The sequence below is a fragment of the Argopecten irradians genome, unplaced genomic scaffold (genome assembly GCF_041381155.1).
Source record: "Argopecten irradians isolate NY unplaced genomic scaffold, Ai_NY scaffold_0451, whole genome shotgun sequence".
Classification (NCBI taxonomy): Eukaryota; Metazoa; Mollusca; class Bivalvia; order Pectinida; family Pectinidae; genus Argopecten; species Argopecten irradians.
Window position 1 is genome coordinate 20,704 of NW_027187918.1, and position 20,087 is coordinate 40,790.

General features: G+C 34.0%; 1 protein-coding gene and 1 pseudogene across 1 annotated transcript; both read left to right on the forward strand.

The window, feature by feature from the left end:
- The first annotated feature begins 305 nt into the window (after positions 1-305).
- Positions 306-8,309, forward strand: LOC138312735 (sperm microtubule inner protein 11-like; annotated as a pseudogene).
- Positions 8,310-12,295: 3,986 nt separating this feature from the next.
- On the forward strand, positions 12,296-16,518 carry LOC138312736 (atrial natriuretic peptide receptor 1-like). Its single transcript, XM_069253506.1, has 4 exons — positions 12,296-12,538; positions 12,924-13,022; positions 15,099-15,190; positions 15,555-16,518. The coding sequence occupies exons 1-4, from the start codon at positions 12,388-12,390 to the stop codon at positions 15,738-15,740; spliced, it is 528 nt and encodes a 175-aa protein (XP_069109607.1). The 5' UTR covers positions 12,296-12,387; the 3' UTR covers positions 15,741-16,518.
- Positions 16,519-20,087: the final 3,569 nt, after the last annotated feature.

A 20,087-nucleotide genomic window follows, 5' to 3' on the forward strand; every position in this document is an offset into this window, starting at 1 on the left:
TTTTTTGTGTATTAGATTGTGTTTTTTCTCATCTAAATATCTATTTAATATACTATAAAAAAAATTATTTACTGATTTTAATTCTTGAGCATAAAAATAAAATCAAATTATACTGGCTTCATATAAAGGTCGTTTCGTTATTAATTTTTGCAATCATATATTAAAATATGTTAGTTTCTAGACCGGATGTAAACAAAAAAGTGGCCTAGCAAACTCAAGCTTAGCAGACAGCCGTGAGTGTTCCAATGGCATTTTAGTTTTGTCTTCCCGAAGTTTAAAACATACAGAAAAAAAAAATTTAAGCAATGGCATTCTTTGGACTCAGCCAGTTGGGTTAATCAAAATACCATAAGAGAGGGAGACTGCGCGAGCTAAAGCCGACCCTACAAAGGGCCAAAAACTCAACTTGGTTTTGTTGCACTCCCCCCACTGCAAGACAAGAATCCACCACGACGATCAATCGTTCCAATAAATCAAGTGTCTGGGGTATGGTCCTGGACCAGTGGGATCGTATGTTGAACACACGAGAATGAGAACAAAACACATCAGAAATCCAAAAGGTAAGCATATGTCATTTTGAATATTTGTTTTTATTGTTGTATACTATGTGCAAATTATGCACTATTCAAACGACGATGTACAGTAGGCCTACTGAACAGTACATACTCCAAAATCAACTCTAATGGTGAAACACAAAACTTGCAGTACAGCAACATAGACCAAATGTGTATGCCGATACAATAAGACCAGGCTCATGCCAGCCTAAACACACTCCAAGTGATACAATACTCAGGATAGTTGTCAGCATTCGCGCTCAGAGAATCCATGGTTTATACTCATACAGGCAAGATGGCACCACACGGCAAGCACCAGCACAAAAAGTAGGAGTCCGACAAAAGAACTAACGAGTGAACAGAGTGACCTAAACCTGCAATTCTCAATTCAGACCAACTTGATCCAAGCACAACATGCCAACAAAATCAATCGGTTTTAATGTTTTAGGTCCTTTCTCATGATAGTGAGCCTTCACATGTTCCTGGCACTGACACATCCCTATTTGTCTAATTTGTAGAATATGGCCAACACAACCAGTATACCTCATCACACCTGATCAAAGACATGATCATCATTGAAAACGTACAAAGACACAGCAACAAAAAGGGTACCAACCGTGTGTTTAAAACATCTTCCACACCAAGATCGCCTAAAGAGCCTGAGTCTACCCAACACTTCAATATGGTAGAGAACGGACAGATATCATCCAAAACTTATAAAATTCTAAATCATTTGGATATATGTACTGAACGTTGACTCACTATTTGATGAAATTGGATGAAATTCAACTTGGGAGCACTCCAGAAAACTCTATAAGACTGAGAAAATTGGGCCACTTCTTCAGCAACAGAGTTATCAACATCTGGAATTCTCTACCAGAGGAAGTGGTGTCTTCACCATCTCTAAACACCTTCAAGTCAAGACTCAATGTGTACTGGAAAAACCAACCCAGCAAAATTTCAGCCATCTTTCTGACAAATCTGAAAAAAGATACTCACAGGAATGGACAGTAAGTCCCTGTGATATTCTAAATCAATGGAAACCTTTTAACCTGTGAATTTATTTTATCGGTATCTGGTACTTATATATGTGTCAGTATCTTCAATATTACGAGGATAAGTAACAATTTGTATATATATCTCCTGTTCCATTTCCACAATTCCACAAGCTAGTCTCAGCTTACAAATGGTGTCAATTGAGCGAACATCATTTTTTTAATAATTAATTAGGCTAAGCAGTAATGTATGTAGGTAGCATTATCATTCATCCAAAAACAACTTGTAAAAATTATGCATTTAATGGAAAAAAAATTAATATAGCAGGTGGAATTTGTTGAAAAACAACATACCCGCTGGGTTCAGATTCAAATGTTGATTCCATTTTAAAACAATATGTGAAAATATATATATAAAAAAAAACCAATCTGAATATTCAATTTTTAAACAAACATCATTCATTCAACATCGAATCATGTGCAAGTAACACTTTACATTTCACACATTACTGAAAACTTATTATTGCAGAAATAAATAAAAGTAAAAGCACACACTTACAATTATTATGTATATAAGTGTATTAAAATGTAGACTACAATGTCTACTCCATATTCTATATTCATGCACGAAACACCCAATCATATAGCCACAGATTGAACTGCAATAGAAAAGAACACACAGTCCTTACTTCATTTCAGATATCTAACTTATACATTTTACATACTTTACAATTACAATCAGATCACATGTATACAATACATGTAAATTTATCCATATTTATTTCATATTTTTAAAATATACCAAATTATAATAATCACGTTCAAACCATTTTCATACTTGGAGAATATATTAACCAAGATAATTTCTGGATTGATCACAAGAAAACATCCAACACTGAACAGGGATGAAACTCAAATCTCCCAAAATACAAAAAGATACATACTTAATACGTATAACTGGAACTACCAACCAATCAAACAACTTCCTCATTGTCCATGACAAAAGTCCGTCAGTGAACACTACTAATGGGTATGCAAACATATACGTACATACACATATAGACAGTGCTTGCGAATATATATACGATATATTATGCACGCAGGTAAAACAAGGCACGGCACAGATACAAATTGATATTACTATAAACTACAAATTATACATATGTTAATATCAAAACATCTTTCAAATACACTTTCATACCACGTTTATTTATTACATAAATTAGTGACAAATTACCATAAAATATGACCCTATTACATACTCCCCCATGTTTGAAAAAGACGTCCTTGTCTTTTGATATGTATTTGATATATAGCAAGAAATACAAACACATGTTGAAGTTTAAAATCTAAAATGAATACTCCAAATATCAACATGACAATACTGCCATGAAAATGTTCTACAACACAAGTTTCAATAAAAGCTAAATATAAAAACAAAAACAACAAAAAAACCCACAAAAATTTAAGACAAACCATCCCCATACACAACATTCCCAAGTGCGTCAGATGCCCGATCCTGCAAGAGTATCCCTTGGTCTACAAGTCCATGTAAATACTCTGCGCATGACATCCAGTCAGTTGAGACTCTCCAGACTGCTGCCACACAGGAGGGTGCCGTACTCTAGTTGATCTTCTAGGAGCTGGCATAGGAGCTGGCATAGGAGCTAGCTGCAATATTGTAGCTCAAAAGACTTTTAGACAGAAAATGGTCGTCTTTAGAGCTACAATTGGTGCCTATTACTACGAAGGGAGCAAAGTAATGATTATGCAAACCGGTATAAAACGTTTGTTTGCATTTTATCGTACTTGTTCGATATCGCTAAACTACTAGGCAATACAACTGAACCACTTAAATTATCAAATTCTCATCGAGGCATTATTTTTTTACATAATACATATGAATGTCTTTCTGAAGGGAATTTATAAGGCAAGTCTGTAAATTGTGAATTTGACGGTACGGTAGATATTAAGAATAGTAGTTATGTTCGTTTTGGACAAAATAATATATAAATAGTTTCTGAGCCCATGACAATGTCCTGTCACGTCCAGGGTGTCCAACGGAGTTGTGAAGGTCATATGGTGCGTGTTTCCGATACGCAGGCGGTAACACCACCTGTTTTCTTGTAGCACCATCTTCAGTCACATCCCGATACAAAATACCTCCCGCAACCCTCAAACGATCGAAGTAACGCAAAATAAATGTCTCTTGTCAAGTTTCAAATGACTGAAAACGCAGGACATCATATGGCGTAGTACAGGATTCTACCTTGAGCTTTTCTCCAGTCTCTGACAGACATATCTAGCAGATCCTGACCAGAATCATAAGAGTTGTCATCGAGTACTAGCTGCATCGACACGGTCTCAATCCAAGACAATGGTTATGCCTTCACCGAGTTAAACGAGATAGCACTCCCATATGTAGTTGGATGATTGTCTGACTCCATACTGGAAGGTAATCTAGACATGACATCTACACCCGTGTTGGTTTTTCCTGGCTTGTCCAGTCGCAGACAACTTAGCAGTGGTCTAAACGTAGGTCAATGGGTTATTATCTGTCGTAACCGTAAAGTTTCTCCTGTACAGGTAATCTGTAAACTTGTCTGTCACAGCTCACTTTCAAGCAATAAATTCCAACTTGTGTGCTGGATAATTTCTCTCTTATTTCGTCAACCCTCGACTGGTATATGAGATGAAACGTGGTTTACCGTTCTGTTGCTGGTACATAATCGCTCCAAGACCATGCCCGCTGGCATCTGCGTGTCCCTCAAAGGGTGAATCATATAATGGTATCCGAGACCATGTGGTGATGACGAAATACTCTTCAGAGTCTGAAAGGCTGTTTCCTGCTCCTTACCCCATTTCCACGTTGGTAAACCAGCGTTGTCCTTCTTGGAGTGTCCTTTCTTCTTTGTAGGAGGTAACAACTCGTTAAGTAAAGTGGTTTCACGAACCTGAGAAGCCTTCCACAAACTTACGGTAGTAACCACAGAACCCCAGTAAATTTCTGACATCATCCGGACGAGTTGGTTTGGGCCAATTAACAATCTTCTGTACTTTATCTGGGTCTGCCTCAGTCCAATCCTTCGAAACCACAAACCCAAGAAACTTCACCTTCTTCTTAAAGTAGAATCACTTCTGTGGAGCCAGCTTCAAATTGTGGCACCTGATCCTCTCAAAAACCTGTTGTAATCTCTCCGTATGCTCCTCAAATGTCTCGGAGAACACACATGATGTCAACAATGTAAACAAAACAGATAATGGTGTTCAACTCTCCAATGCACTCCTCCATCAATCTCTGGTATGTTGCCAGAGCATTGACATGTCCAATAGGCATCATATTAAATTCATATAATTCTAAATGTCTAATAGTGAATGCAGACATAGCTTTATGTTTCTCCTGAAGTTCAACTTGGCGATATTTGTAAAATCACCAAACTCGAAGCTTTCAAAACAGCCCTCACAAACCTACCATTAATTTCATTTTTTAAATCTGTCTTAAACTTAATCCTTGGTATTTAGCACATCCACTAATGGCATAATCTTCATCCTGTTGAAGGTGGTCATTATGAAGTAGAAGTAGAACAAGTACATGTACAATAGATATTTAAACAGATATCTTCAAAACAGGAGACCACTTTTGTTACGAGTATGTTATGCTCATACAACACTATTATACGTATCCTCGATACTCCAAATGTTATACCATCAATGTCGTATTGTCCACCCTTTGACTATACCATAGCAAAACTAAATGCATTTCGGGAGAAAAAACATACTGGGACCCAGTGCGTCCAGATTTCCGAATGTCTGGAGCTGCTGACGAATATTTCATGATGGCGTTGTTTTGTTTATGTGGAATAATGTGTTTCATGAGATGCAAACAATTTAATTTTACTCAAATCGTGACTACTGTTCCTTCACGACTACTGGTAGGGTCCCAGTACAGAGACTAATTTTGAAAATTACACAGAGGGTGCACGTGTCTCCCAACTTCAAAGCTGTACAGTCAATCACTGTGCACCGTTATTCTCCATTCAACAGATCAAGTCACCCACTTTGATAACAAATCAACAAAGTTTGAATTAACATATTAACATTCAACATATAAATACAGTATCTAATATGTAATATGTAAATAAATGGCAATATAAGATATGATATGTTCAAATAAATAATAAAGAATGTGGCAATATCACAAATAATAATTTAAAAAAAAACTGTGATAGTAACCCCTGGAATATCTACCTTGTTATTCTTTCTGGATAACCCAAGGCATACCGGTATCCATTTTTGTTGTGACTTTGTCGAAATGTTTATAGGCAATATATAATGTAGTATGCTTATCTTAGACCAATGAGATCTATTTTATGAACCAAACAGCAAGGTCAGTGTGATAATAGATTGAAACGAACACTTCTCAAATTTTCTGTTTGTTGAGTCTTACATATGTTTTATATTGTAGAGCCTATAGAATTATATCGTATCCCACTGACCACCTCCTCACAGTTGGGTTGGTGGAGAACTGATGAGCCCCTCAGAGAACGACAGCCATGGACTTATGTAAAGAGAAATGTCTCGGTTAATAGTGAGATGACAAGGTCTGTATAGTTAGACTCCAATATTGCTAGTTTTAATATAAAATCTAACACATGTGCATATAATGTGAATACCTTGATTATCGGTATCTTTATTTTTTACCTGTTGTGAGATTTATCAAGAAATCTCCAGAAATATGTAATAAGTGACAATAGCATCAATCTTATTCTAACTTTAGACAAAGATTGGAGGTATATGGGCCTCAATACTCAATTTGTAGAATTAGCGAAGTTCCAGGACAAACCGGTGTCATGCCAATCCACTGCAGATGATCATTTATCTTTTAAAATTTCTCAATGGCTTGTGTATTCTTATACCTTTTGATGTTGCTTCGTAGCCAGCTTCTACTTCAAAGAAACAACCTCCTGCAAATGACCATTGTATTGCTGTTCTTGTAATGATAAACCTTTTAAAAAATGTGATGTTTTCTGTCCTCACTTCTGCTAACTAAAATGAATTAGAATTTTCTTTTACCTTTTTTTTTTGTATTTTCACCCATATAATATGATTTTGTTTCCTTTGTAGATTTGTTAATGAGATGAGCCTTACCAACAGAGAGTTCACACTCTTCTAAATTCCTACTCTATCCTAATTTGTCCTGGAAAGTCATCATATAAAAATATAGTGAAAGTTAAACACGTAAATCCAGGAACCGTTACAGTATTCACCATTTGTGTTAAGGAGTGAAAGTCTAGGAGAATTGGTGAAAAGGAGTGTGTAAGAATGGTTGAAGAAGAAAAATAAAGTATTAATTTCTGATGCACTGATTAAACAACAAATCAGATCTTTAAAAATATCATTTTCATTATTTTATTTTATTTCTAAGATTCTAATCTTAAGATTTAGAACCAGACGAAAAATGTTATTCTTCTCTAAACCTAGTTGAGATAAACATTTCCAATTTTATAAATCTGTTATCTTGAATGGAAGTTAAAAGGTTTGTGAAATAGGAATACACTGTACACTATGTACTCTAAAAATGGTAAAAAGTTACTTTTTTAATATCTTTTAACCTATGTGAAATACTAGGTTATATTTTTCTATGTGTCATATTCAGGCTTTAGATAGTTTGATGTAGTTTATAAATATTTACCTTTAAGTATTATGTTTAAGTAGTTTAGTAAATTTTCAATGGATACTTTTAATAATTTTGCACATGGAAAGGGGCCAATTTTTTGTGCGTAGTGTACACCTTACTAACACGATATAAACAGTGTTGTCAGATTAACCTTTTTAGATGTTTTTATTAGCAGTAGAGGGAAATTTGTTTTATGTGGCCAAGCAGTACAGTTATAATGTACCAGTATATATATATAGAAAATTAATTAAAGTCCGTGTTTTATATTGAATATGTAAAGCAAATTGATCATGAGTTTGAATATGTTTTATGTACACAGTAAGGTGTAACTAATAGATGGCTAGTCTTTTCTATTTGTTTGTTTTTGCTCAAAGAAAGTTTGTTTTTAATTTCAAATTTCTATATCTTTCTGAAAGATTATGATATAATGAGTTCCTGATTCAGGAGAACCCTTTTTATTTTCAGCTTTAATACCATATACCATTTCATATCATTGTTTTATTTATTCATTTTTCATATCTTAGAGAACATTTTACTATACAGTTATGTCTAGATATACTCAAAAGTTGTATCTATTTCTACATTAAATTAAACTTATTAATATTTTACAAAAGTATCTTTCTAAAGGTTTTATTGTGATTTTAAGAGGAATTTCTAAACCATTCTTCATTATGCTAGCATAATTCATTTGGATGCAATAAAATGTTGATTTGCAATAAGAAAAATGTTTTAGTAGAGAGTGTAAATCGTTAATTCACTGGAACTTAATCAATATCAATTTGAAAAAAAACGTTGATTAATTTTCCTTTTAGGTTTACTGGTAATTTGAACTTAAAATTGAATAAATTTTACACACAATTCAATGATCGATGCAGCTGATTGTTCACTATGACATGTATCATTGTTGATATTTTTCATTTCTTTTGAGTAATGAATGTGTTTACAGTCTATGTCACTGATTCACTGTGGGACTTAATGTTTGGTAGACAAATGTTATATTTATATACCTTGCACTGATTGCAGTTAAGATTTGTAATGCAAACAGTATTCACCTGTTGAAATCAAAATATGTAAACCAAAGTATATCGATTTTGTGTTATTTTTCGACTTATTTTCATAAACTGATTCGATCAGTTACTATACCAGTGTCATATTAATTGTCTTAATTTCAATGTTTCTAAAAATACAGTTGTTTTTGAAAATAAGGAATAATAGAGACATTGACATCCAACATGAATGATCCACGGTATGTCAAGCTAAGCTCTTTTCCTTCTTTCTATCTTCATTTAAAGTATGTGGTAAATCCTACAGTAAGTTTTTTTTAATATTAAAGTATTGGTTCATACGTCATTCTTTGATATACAGGTATTGGTACTAGCATGCATTTACTACCTACAAATTCAATGATGTTGACGTCACAAGGAGCGTGGTTACATTGAAATAACAATGTTCAAAACATGGTCTGTGACTGTGCATTGGCAATACAAATATATTTGGCCACTGTGTGGATATAGGGAACATAGAAAGAAAAAAAACTTCCAATCGTCAAAATTCCAATATTTCTGCCATATTGGTTTTCGTCGGCCATGTTGAAAAAAGAACCCTTCGGTTTTTCTGCCGTAATCAAATTGAAATAATTTCAATTTGGGACAAAGGAGCCATATATTTGTAATTTGTGAAAAAAACTATTCAATATTTTCTGTGAAAAAGCGGTAACACAGTGTCAAAATTTATGAAATCGGGTTCCAACAATGCCCTACAACCTATGTCCTAAATCTACAAACAAATGCCACGTATTCTGAACCTGCTTGTCAAATGATAATGCAGTTTTGACAATCACTGTATAATCTCTGCCGATTGTTATTGTACCAGATCACAGATGGATACTGTTATTTGATAATATTATTTATTTTTATCTACTGATGAGGGTATTGATTCTGTACAGGATAAAACTACATTGAATGCTTGGCCATACCCAAATATGCCCTCTCTGTTTCCAATGGTTGTCCCAAATGTATCAACATCTAGGATGGTGGCTTATTCCCTCGATCCCAACCATTATTGTCACTGGGAGTACAACGAACATGTTTCATATTGGCACCTCGATATCCTTTCATCAGTTTCTCATCTTGTCTTATGCTCCTGTATAAGTCAATCTCGTCATATCAAATTTTCCCTTTGTGATAATAGTTTCCAGCGCTTGTGACTTTATCGTATTCGACCTGGCTTTGGCGAATTCAGTCGTTGAAACAGACTTTAAGGCTAACACTCTAGGAGCACATATTTCCCTTCATTCTGCCCTATTTATCGATTTCCCAAAACATGTATATTGAGTTGATAAATTTTCAACTTGTTCGATCGATTTTTCGGGTTTGTTAAGTCGATATTTGTTGAGTTTGAGCTTCTAATTTTACTTCAAGTTAAAAATATAAGAAATAATTTAATTGCATCCCGAAAAAAAAATCCGTGGCACTATATCCATATGGAATGAAGTACTGATTGCTCATGACCCCAAAGACAAAATAAATTATTTTATGTTATTTTTTGTGTTAATTAGACTTGTGTATACACGATTAAACACCAATTATTGGTCAAATGATGAATGTCATTTATGCTCTGTCGGCGGTGGAGCATCTCTAAGTTTGGAATATAGAAAAAAAAAACCATTTGTTTTGATTATTAAAACTTTTTTTTATCCTGTTTAACCACTTGGTAAAATATTCACCATAACTGAACATGCAATATTTTAAAACAAAAAATAAAGAGAAACATGCTTTTGTATTTGAATGTTTATTAAACAATAGGTGATCAATGGACTTACGAAAATAAACTCTTTCGTTCCTTATTTTATGAGAAAAAGTCACACGGTAGAAATGGAAACAGTACAGGCTAATGTGTGGTTCTCCACATGGTTGGACCACCGTTAATTGTTTTTAATTCTAATCTATTATCGTATCACACTCTCGTAGCACAATATTACATATTTGACAAAGTGATTTTGTGAACTATTATATGTCACCATGTGATACAGTGTTTCTACGATTTTATACTTAAAAAATAGATATAAAGAAAAACCATTTAATCATGTTCAAGTTTGTTTTTTGTTGTTTTTTTTTATTACACGGTTATAACAAAATAATTTTGGTCGTGATAAACAAATTCTACAAAGATCGCATAAAATGGTAAGCCAAGTTACTTATTTATTCGTATTAATTCCGATATCGGAATTAAATTTTCCGAGTTCGGAATTAAAATACTGATATCGGAAATTAATCTCCGATATCGGGAATTTTAATTCCAATATCGGGAATTCTAATTCCAAAATCGAAAATTCTAATTCTGTTATCGGAAATTCAATTGCCGATAACAGAAATTCTCTCTAATTCTGCTGCACTAACTACTCCCTGCGTTACTTGCATGGTAGAATAACTTGAATTTTCGATATCGGATATATATCGGATATACAATTTCTGACATTGGAATTTGTTTTCTAATTTCCGATATCAGAATTCGAATTTCCGATATCAGAATTAGAATTTCCGATATCAGAATTAAAAATAATTTCCTATATCAGAAATAGAATTTCCGATATGGAAAACAGAATTTCCGATATGGGAAATTCAATTTTCGATATCTGCAATAGAATTTCCGATATCGGGAAATAGAAATTTTCGGAACATTGACGATTGTCATATATGTGGAAATGTAAGTAAAAATTGTTAAGTGATGAGTGGATTTAATTTATATCAAGTAAAAAACTCGTAATAGTCGACGAGTTACTGATAGGAACATCGAGTGAGAGTTCCAGATACAAGGTGAGATACCCTGCGACTGAATACAAATTTCCCATGGAGATATGTTTTGTTGCTTTATACTCAGAAGACAGTCAGTCTCCCCCAGGAAAAGCACACCAATTTGCGTTTTCCCGATCTGTTTGAGTTCATTTTTACGGCACTGGTTGTCGATAAAACAATAGAATGTCAGAAAATCATTCACTTTGTGGTTGATTAAGCCAACTGCTAAATTGCATAGAGAAACTATCACCATTGCTTCAGGAGGCCTGTAGTACTATCAAAACACAGTGTCACACACTTACTCACGAAAGACTGGGACTCGATTGCTATACAAGACATTGCTCACAATACAATATTTTGATATGTTTAACTTTTGACATTGACCATGTTTTATAAGCTCTCAACAGTTTAATAAATAGATTGTTGCTATGTTTTGCGAAGACAACTTTTTGTTAACATTTAGAACACCTTACTTAAACGCTTCTCCTTATGGTTCTATTGATTTCGTGATTGATGTAGTATCACAACCAAGGACTTCGAACTGTAAACCGGAACAGTGTTACATATATACCACACTGAGTGCCGATTGACTGTTGACAGTCGCCATTTTCATTGTCCATACACGAATAACAGGTATCACATTTGTTAAAATTATGTTGCCGATACTAAATTTCTGTCAGTTTGTTGTGGTTTCTGTGGTTTCGGATTTCGTTGCTGTTGTTTCCTGCACGTCTGCATTCCGTGGTATTGGGTCTGGCACCTGAGCTGTCATTTGGTGTTAATCTGGCACTACAACCTGTGGAAGGGGTTTATCGAATCCATCCTTTCCTTCCAAGAAGAAGGTTTTCTATTGTTCCTTTGGGCCCTAAAATTAAACATACGCATTCATAAAGAAAAGTGGTACGTTGGAATTTCACCATATGAAAAAAAATTAAATGGACCTAACAGAATAAATGTGCCAAAATAAAGAACATTATTCGTCATTAACTATATTAAAACAAGATTTGCCGAGTGATATAAGACTCAGGTGTACAAGACAAGACAAATCTTGAGAAGATTTTAATGATTAGACTGGAATTTCCTAAAGATATTTCACGAAAGACGAACCTTGTTTTAAGCATGATCCTAGAATTCCTGATAGAATTATAGCAAGTAAAACGGGGAAACACCAGCTACTTTGATTTTCTATAGCACACCTAATGCTATTGAGACATGAAAATATAAGGGCTATTCAGCGAGATTACTACGCTTACATGGTTGTTTGATATGCGCTTGATATCTCGTAGGTTGAGACTATAGGGAACGCCTACATGGTTGTTTGATATGCGCTTGATATCTCGTAGGTTGAGACTATAGGCGATGCCTACATGGTTGTGTCTGGACTACCCACCAGAAATGGTAACCGACATGCCGGAGAGATAGCCAGTCTGGCCCTGGAACTTCTTAATGCGGTCACCACCTTCACAATAAGGCATCGGCCTGACAAACAACTGCAACTCCGTATAGGCATTCACTCAGGTATAGACTTCAGATTGTTTGTTTTATTTCTGCCGCGTTTTACAGTTTCATAAACGTACTTTTTTATTTCTATTCTGATGAAAATTCATTCAAAATTGTTATCTTATCAATATTGTTGATGGTATTTGGTAGTTAGTGGATGGATACTTTTGTTTTTAGTTTCCTGAATAAAATTGCAGTATTAATGAAGTTGTATATATTATATGTGAATACACAGATAATCGAGGTAAAAAATTTACATTATGTAAAGATGTTTGGATGCAGCGGTGGTGTTTTTTTTTGTGTTTTTTTTTTTTTTAGTTTTTTTTTTTAAATATATATATATATTTTTTTAATTTTCAAATTATTGGCTTTTTTATTATTCAATTAATCTCTCTCGTGTCAGGTCCTGTGGCGGCCGGTGTTGTAGGATTAAAAATGCCAAGGTACTGTCTGTTCGGTGATACCGTCAACTATGCATCTCGGATGGAATCGACGGGACTTGGTAGGTCAAGGCCGAACAATATAGGACATGTGTCTATGTCCACCTGTATTTCAAACAGTTTGATATCTTAATATTATCTATTATCTCAGCTGTTTTGAAAATCTAATGAGGATGCCCATTTACCCTAAATAGCTCAAATAGTCTCAAGTCTGAATTCAATTCCATCTCGTGTTTTGATCCTCTGTCATCATGGTATATACAGAAAATAACATTTTCGGCGATAGACACAAGAGACTACCAATATTGACACAAAGGCATGTTCTCTCATCATGATTTTATAGTCGTAAATTAGTTTGGTATAGATTGGCGTTTATACGGTGGCTGATTTATGCCATTTCGTCTGGCGAAAAGACGAAAATTAAATATCTTAATTCTCGTCTTTTCGTCTTTTCGCCCCGAAAAGACGAAAATTAACAAATTTAAATTTCGTCTTTTCGCGGCGAAAAGACGAAAAGACGAAAAGTCAAACACGAAAAGACGAAAGTGAAGCACGCTAATTAGCGCCATTAATTTTCGTCTTTTCGCCTTCAAAAATCTCGTCTTTTCGTCTTTTCGTCTTTTCGCCCCGAAAAGACGAAAATTAACAAACCTTAAATTTCGTCTTTTCGGGGCGAAAAGACGAAAATTAACAAACCTTAAATTTCGTCTTTTCGTCTTTTCGCCCCGACAAAATACAAATTACAGATATACTTTGTCATCTTTCATATACGACGGAGATTATAATGTAATTTCTAATGTACAATTATGATGAAAACCATGTCATGTATGTAGTCAAAATGTCTTTTCATATAATACACAGTACATTGTGCCTACTGATTGACTGATATAATTAACTGTATTTGAACAATTTCTTGGTACAAGTCCTTCCTTTAAACTCAAAGTCTTCACGAGTTGTCTTTCATAAATTATTTTGTTAACAAGTTTATCCGTGGTTCAAACGCTTTCAAATAATACCCCGCCGACAACATTTTTTTTCAAGTTGTGTAGGGGAGGCAACTCCTGTAAGTGCTATGTTTAGAATCTTCATTATTGTCCTTACAAATACACGGCAATGTATTGATAAGCGTAATTGCTAAAGAGGGCGATTAGAACAGAAAAAAATAAGATTAATGAATTTTAAAAAATGTATCAATCACGCTAAAGGATTTGCGGAATGATGAATCTGTTAGTGGCACGTGGCATATGCCACGTGTGAGAAATCTACGTAACTGCTGTAAACAAACATGTTGACTTCTGTTTTAAAACTTCTAATCTTAGTTATTGATGAAGATACTTGTAATACTATCAATTTAATAAATCGATTGTTATCATAAACTACTTTGATGCTTCCATATTGAACAATTAAGTCAATATTAAGATAAAAAGATTTCAAAATGACTTCCACACCGGACCGGAAGGCGAAAAGACGAAAAGACGAAAAGAAAATTAAGGTTTGTTAATTTTCGTCTTTTCGGGGCGAAAAGACGAAAAGACGAAATTTAAGGTTTGTTAATTTTCGTCTTTTCGGGGCGAAAAGACGAAAAGACGAAAATTAAGGTTTGTTAAATTTCGTCTTTTCGGGGCGAAAAGACGAAAAGACGAAAAATTAAGGTTTGTTAATTTTCGTCTTTTCGGGGCGAAAAGACGAAAATTAAGGTTTGTTAAATTTCGTCTTTTCGGGGCGAAAAGACGAAAAGACGAAAAGACGAGAATTTTGAAGGCGAAAAGACGAGAATCAAAGTCGCTAATTAGCGTGTATCACTTTCGTCTTTTCGTGTTTGACTTTTCGTCTTTTCGTCTTTTCGCCGCGAAAAGACGAAATTTAAATTTGTTAAATTTCGTCTTTTCGGGGCGAATTCGTCTTTTCGGGGCGAAAAGACGAAAAGACGAAAATTAAGGTTTCTTAATTCTCGTCTTTTCGGGGCAAAAAGACGAAAAGACGAAATGGCACAAATCAGCCACCGTACGTTTACCTCATGTGGGTGATTGTTAATAATACTCTATCAGTATCAGTATTACTATTATAAAATGTCGTTGCTGTTTTTTCCTTGAAATCGTATTTCTGACAAAATCACATTACAAATGTTATGTTTTCAGCATTGAAGATACATGTTAGCCCGGAAACAAACATACTGTTACGACACCTTGGGGGATTCCATCTAAAGCTGAGAGGCCCAGTTACAATGAAGGTAGTAATCTCGCTGAATAGCCTTATATTTTCATGTTATAGCATAGGTGTGCTATAGAAAATCAAAGTAGCTGGTGTTTCCCCGTTTTACTTGCTATAATTCTATCAGGAATTCTAGATCATGCTTAAAACAAGGTTCGTCTCGTGAAATATCTTTAGGAAATTCAGTCTAATCATTAAAATCTTCCCAAGATTGTCTTGTCTTGTACACCTGAGTCTTATATCGGCAAATCTTGTTTAATATAGTTAATGACGAATAATGTTCTTTATTTTTGGCACATTATTCTGTTAGGTCCATTTAATTTTTTCATATGTGAAATTCCAACGTACCACTTTTCTTTATGAATGCGTATGTTTAATTTTAGGGCAAAGGAACAATAGAAACCTTCTTCTTGGAAGGAAAGGATGGATTCGATAAACCCCTTCCACAGGTTGTAGTGCCAGAATTAACACCAAAGACAGCTCAGGTGCCAGACCCAATACCACGGAATGCAGACGTGCAGGAAACAACAGCAACGAAATCCGAAACCACAGAAACCACAACAAACTGACAGAAATTTATGGCAACATAATTTTAACAAATGTGATACCTGTTATTCGTGTATGGACAATGAAAATGGCGACTGTCAACAGTCAATCGGCACTCAGTGTGGTATATATGTAACACTGTTCCGGTTACAGTTCGAAGTCCTTGGTTGTGATACTACATCAATCACGAAATCAATAGAACCATAAGGAGAAGCGTTTAAGTATGGTGTTCTAAATGTTAACAAAAAGTTGTCTTCGCAAAACATAGCAACAATCTATTTATTAAACTGTTGAGAGCTTATAAACATGTCAATGTCAAAAGTTAAACATATCAAAATATTGTATTGTAGCAATGTCTTGTATAGCAATCGAGTCCCAGTCTTTCGTGAGTAAGTGTGTGACACTGTGTTTTGATAGTACTACAGGCCTCCTGAAGCAATGGTGATAGTTTCTCTATGCAATTTAGCAGTTGGCTTAATCAACCACAAAGTGAATGATTTCTGACATTCTATTGTTTATCGACAACCAGTGCCGTAAAAATGAACTCAAACAGATCGGAAAACGCAAATTGTGTGCTTTTCCTGGGGGAGACTGGACTGTCTTCTGAGTATAAAGCAACAAAACATATCTCCATGGGAAATTTGTATTCAGTCGCAGGGTATCTCACCTTGTATCTGGAACTCTCACTCGATGCCTATCAGTAACTCGTCGACTATTACGAGTTTTTACTTGATAAATTAATCCACTCATCACTTAACAATTTTTACTTCATTTCCACATATATAATGTTCCGAATTTCTATTTCCCGATATCGTTACTTTTTGTTCCGAATTTCTATTTCCCGATATCGGAAATTCTATTGCAGATATCGAAAATTGAATTTCCCATATCGGAAATTCTGTTTTCCATATCGGAAATTCTATTTCTGATATAGGAAATTATTTTTAATTCTGATATCGGAAATTCTAATTCTGATATCGGAAATTCGAATTCTGATATCGGAAATTAGAAAACAAATTCCAATGTCAGAAATTGTATATCCGATATATATCCGATATCGAAAATTCAAGTTATTCTACCATGCAAGTAACGCAGGGAGTAGTTAGTGCAGCAGAATTAGAGAGAATTTCTGTTATCGGCAATTGAATTTCCGATAACAGAATTAGAATTTTCGATTTTGGAATTAGAATTCCCGATATTGGAATTAAAATTCCCGATATCGGAGATTAATTTCCGATATCAGTATTTTAATTCCGAACTCGGAAAATTTAATTCCGATATCGGAATTAATAGAATAATAAGTAACTTGGCTTACCATTTTATGCGATCTTTGTAGAATTTGTTTATCACGACCAAAATTATTTTGTTATAACCGTGTATAAAAAAAACAACAAAAAACAAACTTGAACATGATTAAATGGTTTTCTTTATATCTATTTTTTAAGTATAAAATCGTAGAAACACTGTATCACATGGTGACATATAATAGTTCACAAAATCACTTTGTCAAATATGTAATATTGTGCTACGAGAGTGTGATACGATAATAGAGTAGAATTAAAACAATTAACGGTGGTCCAACCATGTGGAGAACCACACATTAGCCTGTACTGTTTCCATTTCTACCGTGTGACTTTTATAAAATAAGGAACGAAAGAGTTTATTTTCGTAAGTCCTTGATCACCTATTGTTTAATAAACATTCAAATACAATGCATGTTCTCTTTATTTTTTGTTTTAAAATATTGCATGTTCAGTTATGGTGAATATTTTACCAAGTGGTTAAACAGGATAAAAAAAAGTTTTAATAAATCAAAACAAATGGGTTTTTTTTCTATATTCCAAACTTAGAGATGCTCCACCGCCGACAGAGCATAAATGACATTCATCATTTGACCAATAATTGGTGTTTAATCGTGTATACACAAGTCTAATTAACACAAAAAATAACATAAAATAATTTATTTTGTCTTTGGGTCATGAGCAATCAGTACTTCATTCCATATGGATATAGTGCCACGGATTTTTTTCGGGATGCAATTAATTATTTCTTATATTTTTTAACTTGAAGTAAAATTAGAAGCTCAAACTCAACAAATATCGACTTAACAAACCCGAAAATCGATCGAACAAGTGAAAATTTATCAACTCAATATACATGTTTTGGGAAATCGATAAATAGGGCAGAATGAAGGGAAATATGTGCTCCTAGAGTGTTAGCCTTTAAAGTCTGTTTCAACGACTGAATTCGCCAAAGCCAGGTCGAATACGATAAAGTCACAAGCGCTGGAACTATTATCACAAAGGGAAAATTTGATATGACGAGATTGACTTATACAGGAGCATAAGACAAGATGAGAAACTGATGAAAGGATATCGAGGTGCCAATATGAAACATGTTCGTTGTACTCCCAGTGACAATAATGGTTGGGATCGAGGGAATAAGCCACCATCCTAGATGTTGATACATTTGGGACAACCATTGGAAACAGAGAGGGCATATTTGGGGTATGGCCAAGCATTCAATGTAGTTTTATCCTGTACAGAATCAATACCCTCATCAGTAGTAAAAATAAATAATATTATCAAATAACAGTATCCATCTGTGATCTGGTACAATAACAATCGGCAGAGATTATACAGTGATTGTCAAAACTGCATTATCATTTGACAAGCAGGTTCAGAAGACGTGGCATTTTGTTTGTAGATTTAGGACATAGGTTGTAGGACATTGTTGGAACCCGATTTCATAAATTTTGACACTGTGTTACCGCTTTTTCACAGAAAATATTGAATAGTTTTTTTCACAAATTACAAATATATGGCTCCTTTGTCCCAAATTGAAATTATTTCAATTTGATTACAGCAGAAAAACCGAAGGGTTCTTTTTTCAACATGGCCGACGAAAACCCAATATGGCAGAAATATTGGAATTTTGACGATTGGAAGTTTTTTTTCTTTCTATGTTCCCTATATCCACACAGTGGCCAAATATATTTGTATTGCCAATGCACAGTCACAGACCATGTTTTGAACATTGTTATTTCAATGTAACCACGCTCCTTGTGACGTCAACATCATTGAATTTGTAGGTAGTAAATGTATGCTAGTACCAGTACCTGTATATCAAAGTATGACGTATGAAGCAATACTTTAATATTAAAAAAAACTTACTGTAGGATTTACCACATACTTTAAATGAAGATAGAAAGAAGGAAAAGAGCTTAGCTTGACATACCGTGGATCATTCATGTTGGATGTTAATGTCTCTATTATTCCTTATTTTGTGTCACAATAACAGAACTCGTATTTTAGTAAAAGAAATTGAAATTAAGACACAATTATATATGACACTGGTTTGATAGTAAAACTCGATCGAATCAGTTTATGAAAATAAGTGTTCGAAGAATAAATAACACACAAAATCTCGAGGCTCTTCCTCCCCTCACCCCACCCTCCACCCCCCCACATCCCCCCCCCCCCTCAACACATTCGCCCAATAATAATCTTGGTTCTATATATTTTGATGTCACAGGTTGAATACTGTTCTGAATTACAAAATTCTTAATCTGCTTATCAAGTGCACGGTATTATAAATATAAAATTTTTACCAAACATTTATGTTCCACACAGTGAAATCAGTGGACATTGACTGTTATGACACATTCATTACTCAAAAACGAAAGAAAATTCAACCATATGATAAATGTTCTTAGTCGAACAATCAAGCTGCCATCAGATCACTTGATAAGTTGGTGTAAAAAACTTATTATAATTTGAAGTTCAGAATTACAGTAAAAAACTAAAATGGAAAAATTAATCAAAGTTTTTCTTTTTTTTTCCTACTCTTGATAGTGAATCATAGTGTCAAGTGAATTAATCGATTTACGACTCTCTACTATAACATTTTGTGCTTTTTGCAAATCAAACATTTTTTAATTGCATCCAAATGAAGATGAATGCTAGGAGATTAATTGAAGATCTGGTTTTTTTTTAGAAGAAATTACTCTTAAAAAAATCACAATAAAACATCTTTAGGAAAGATACTCTTTGTAAATTACTTTTAGATCAAGTTTAATTATAATGTAAAAAAAGAAATAGCTTATCAAATTCTTGAGATATATCTAGACAATAACTGTTATAGTATATAATGTCTCTCTATGTTATGAAAAAATGAAAAAAAATAAAAATTTAATACAGTATGCTTATGAAATGAGAATATGGTGCATTTAATGCTGAAAATTTAAATAGGGTTTTCTTTTCTCTGAATAACGGAATACTCATTATATCATTATACTTTCAGAAACGATATATAGCATATTTTGAAAGTAAACAAAATAACTATCATCTTTCCTTTTGAAGCATTAAAAA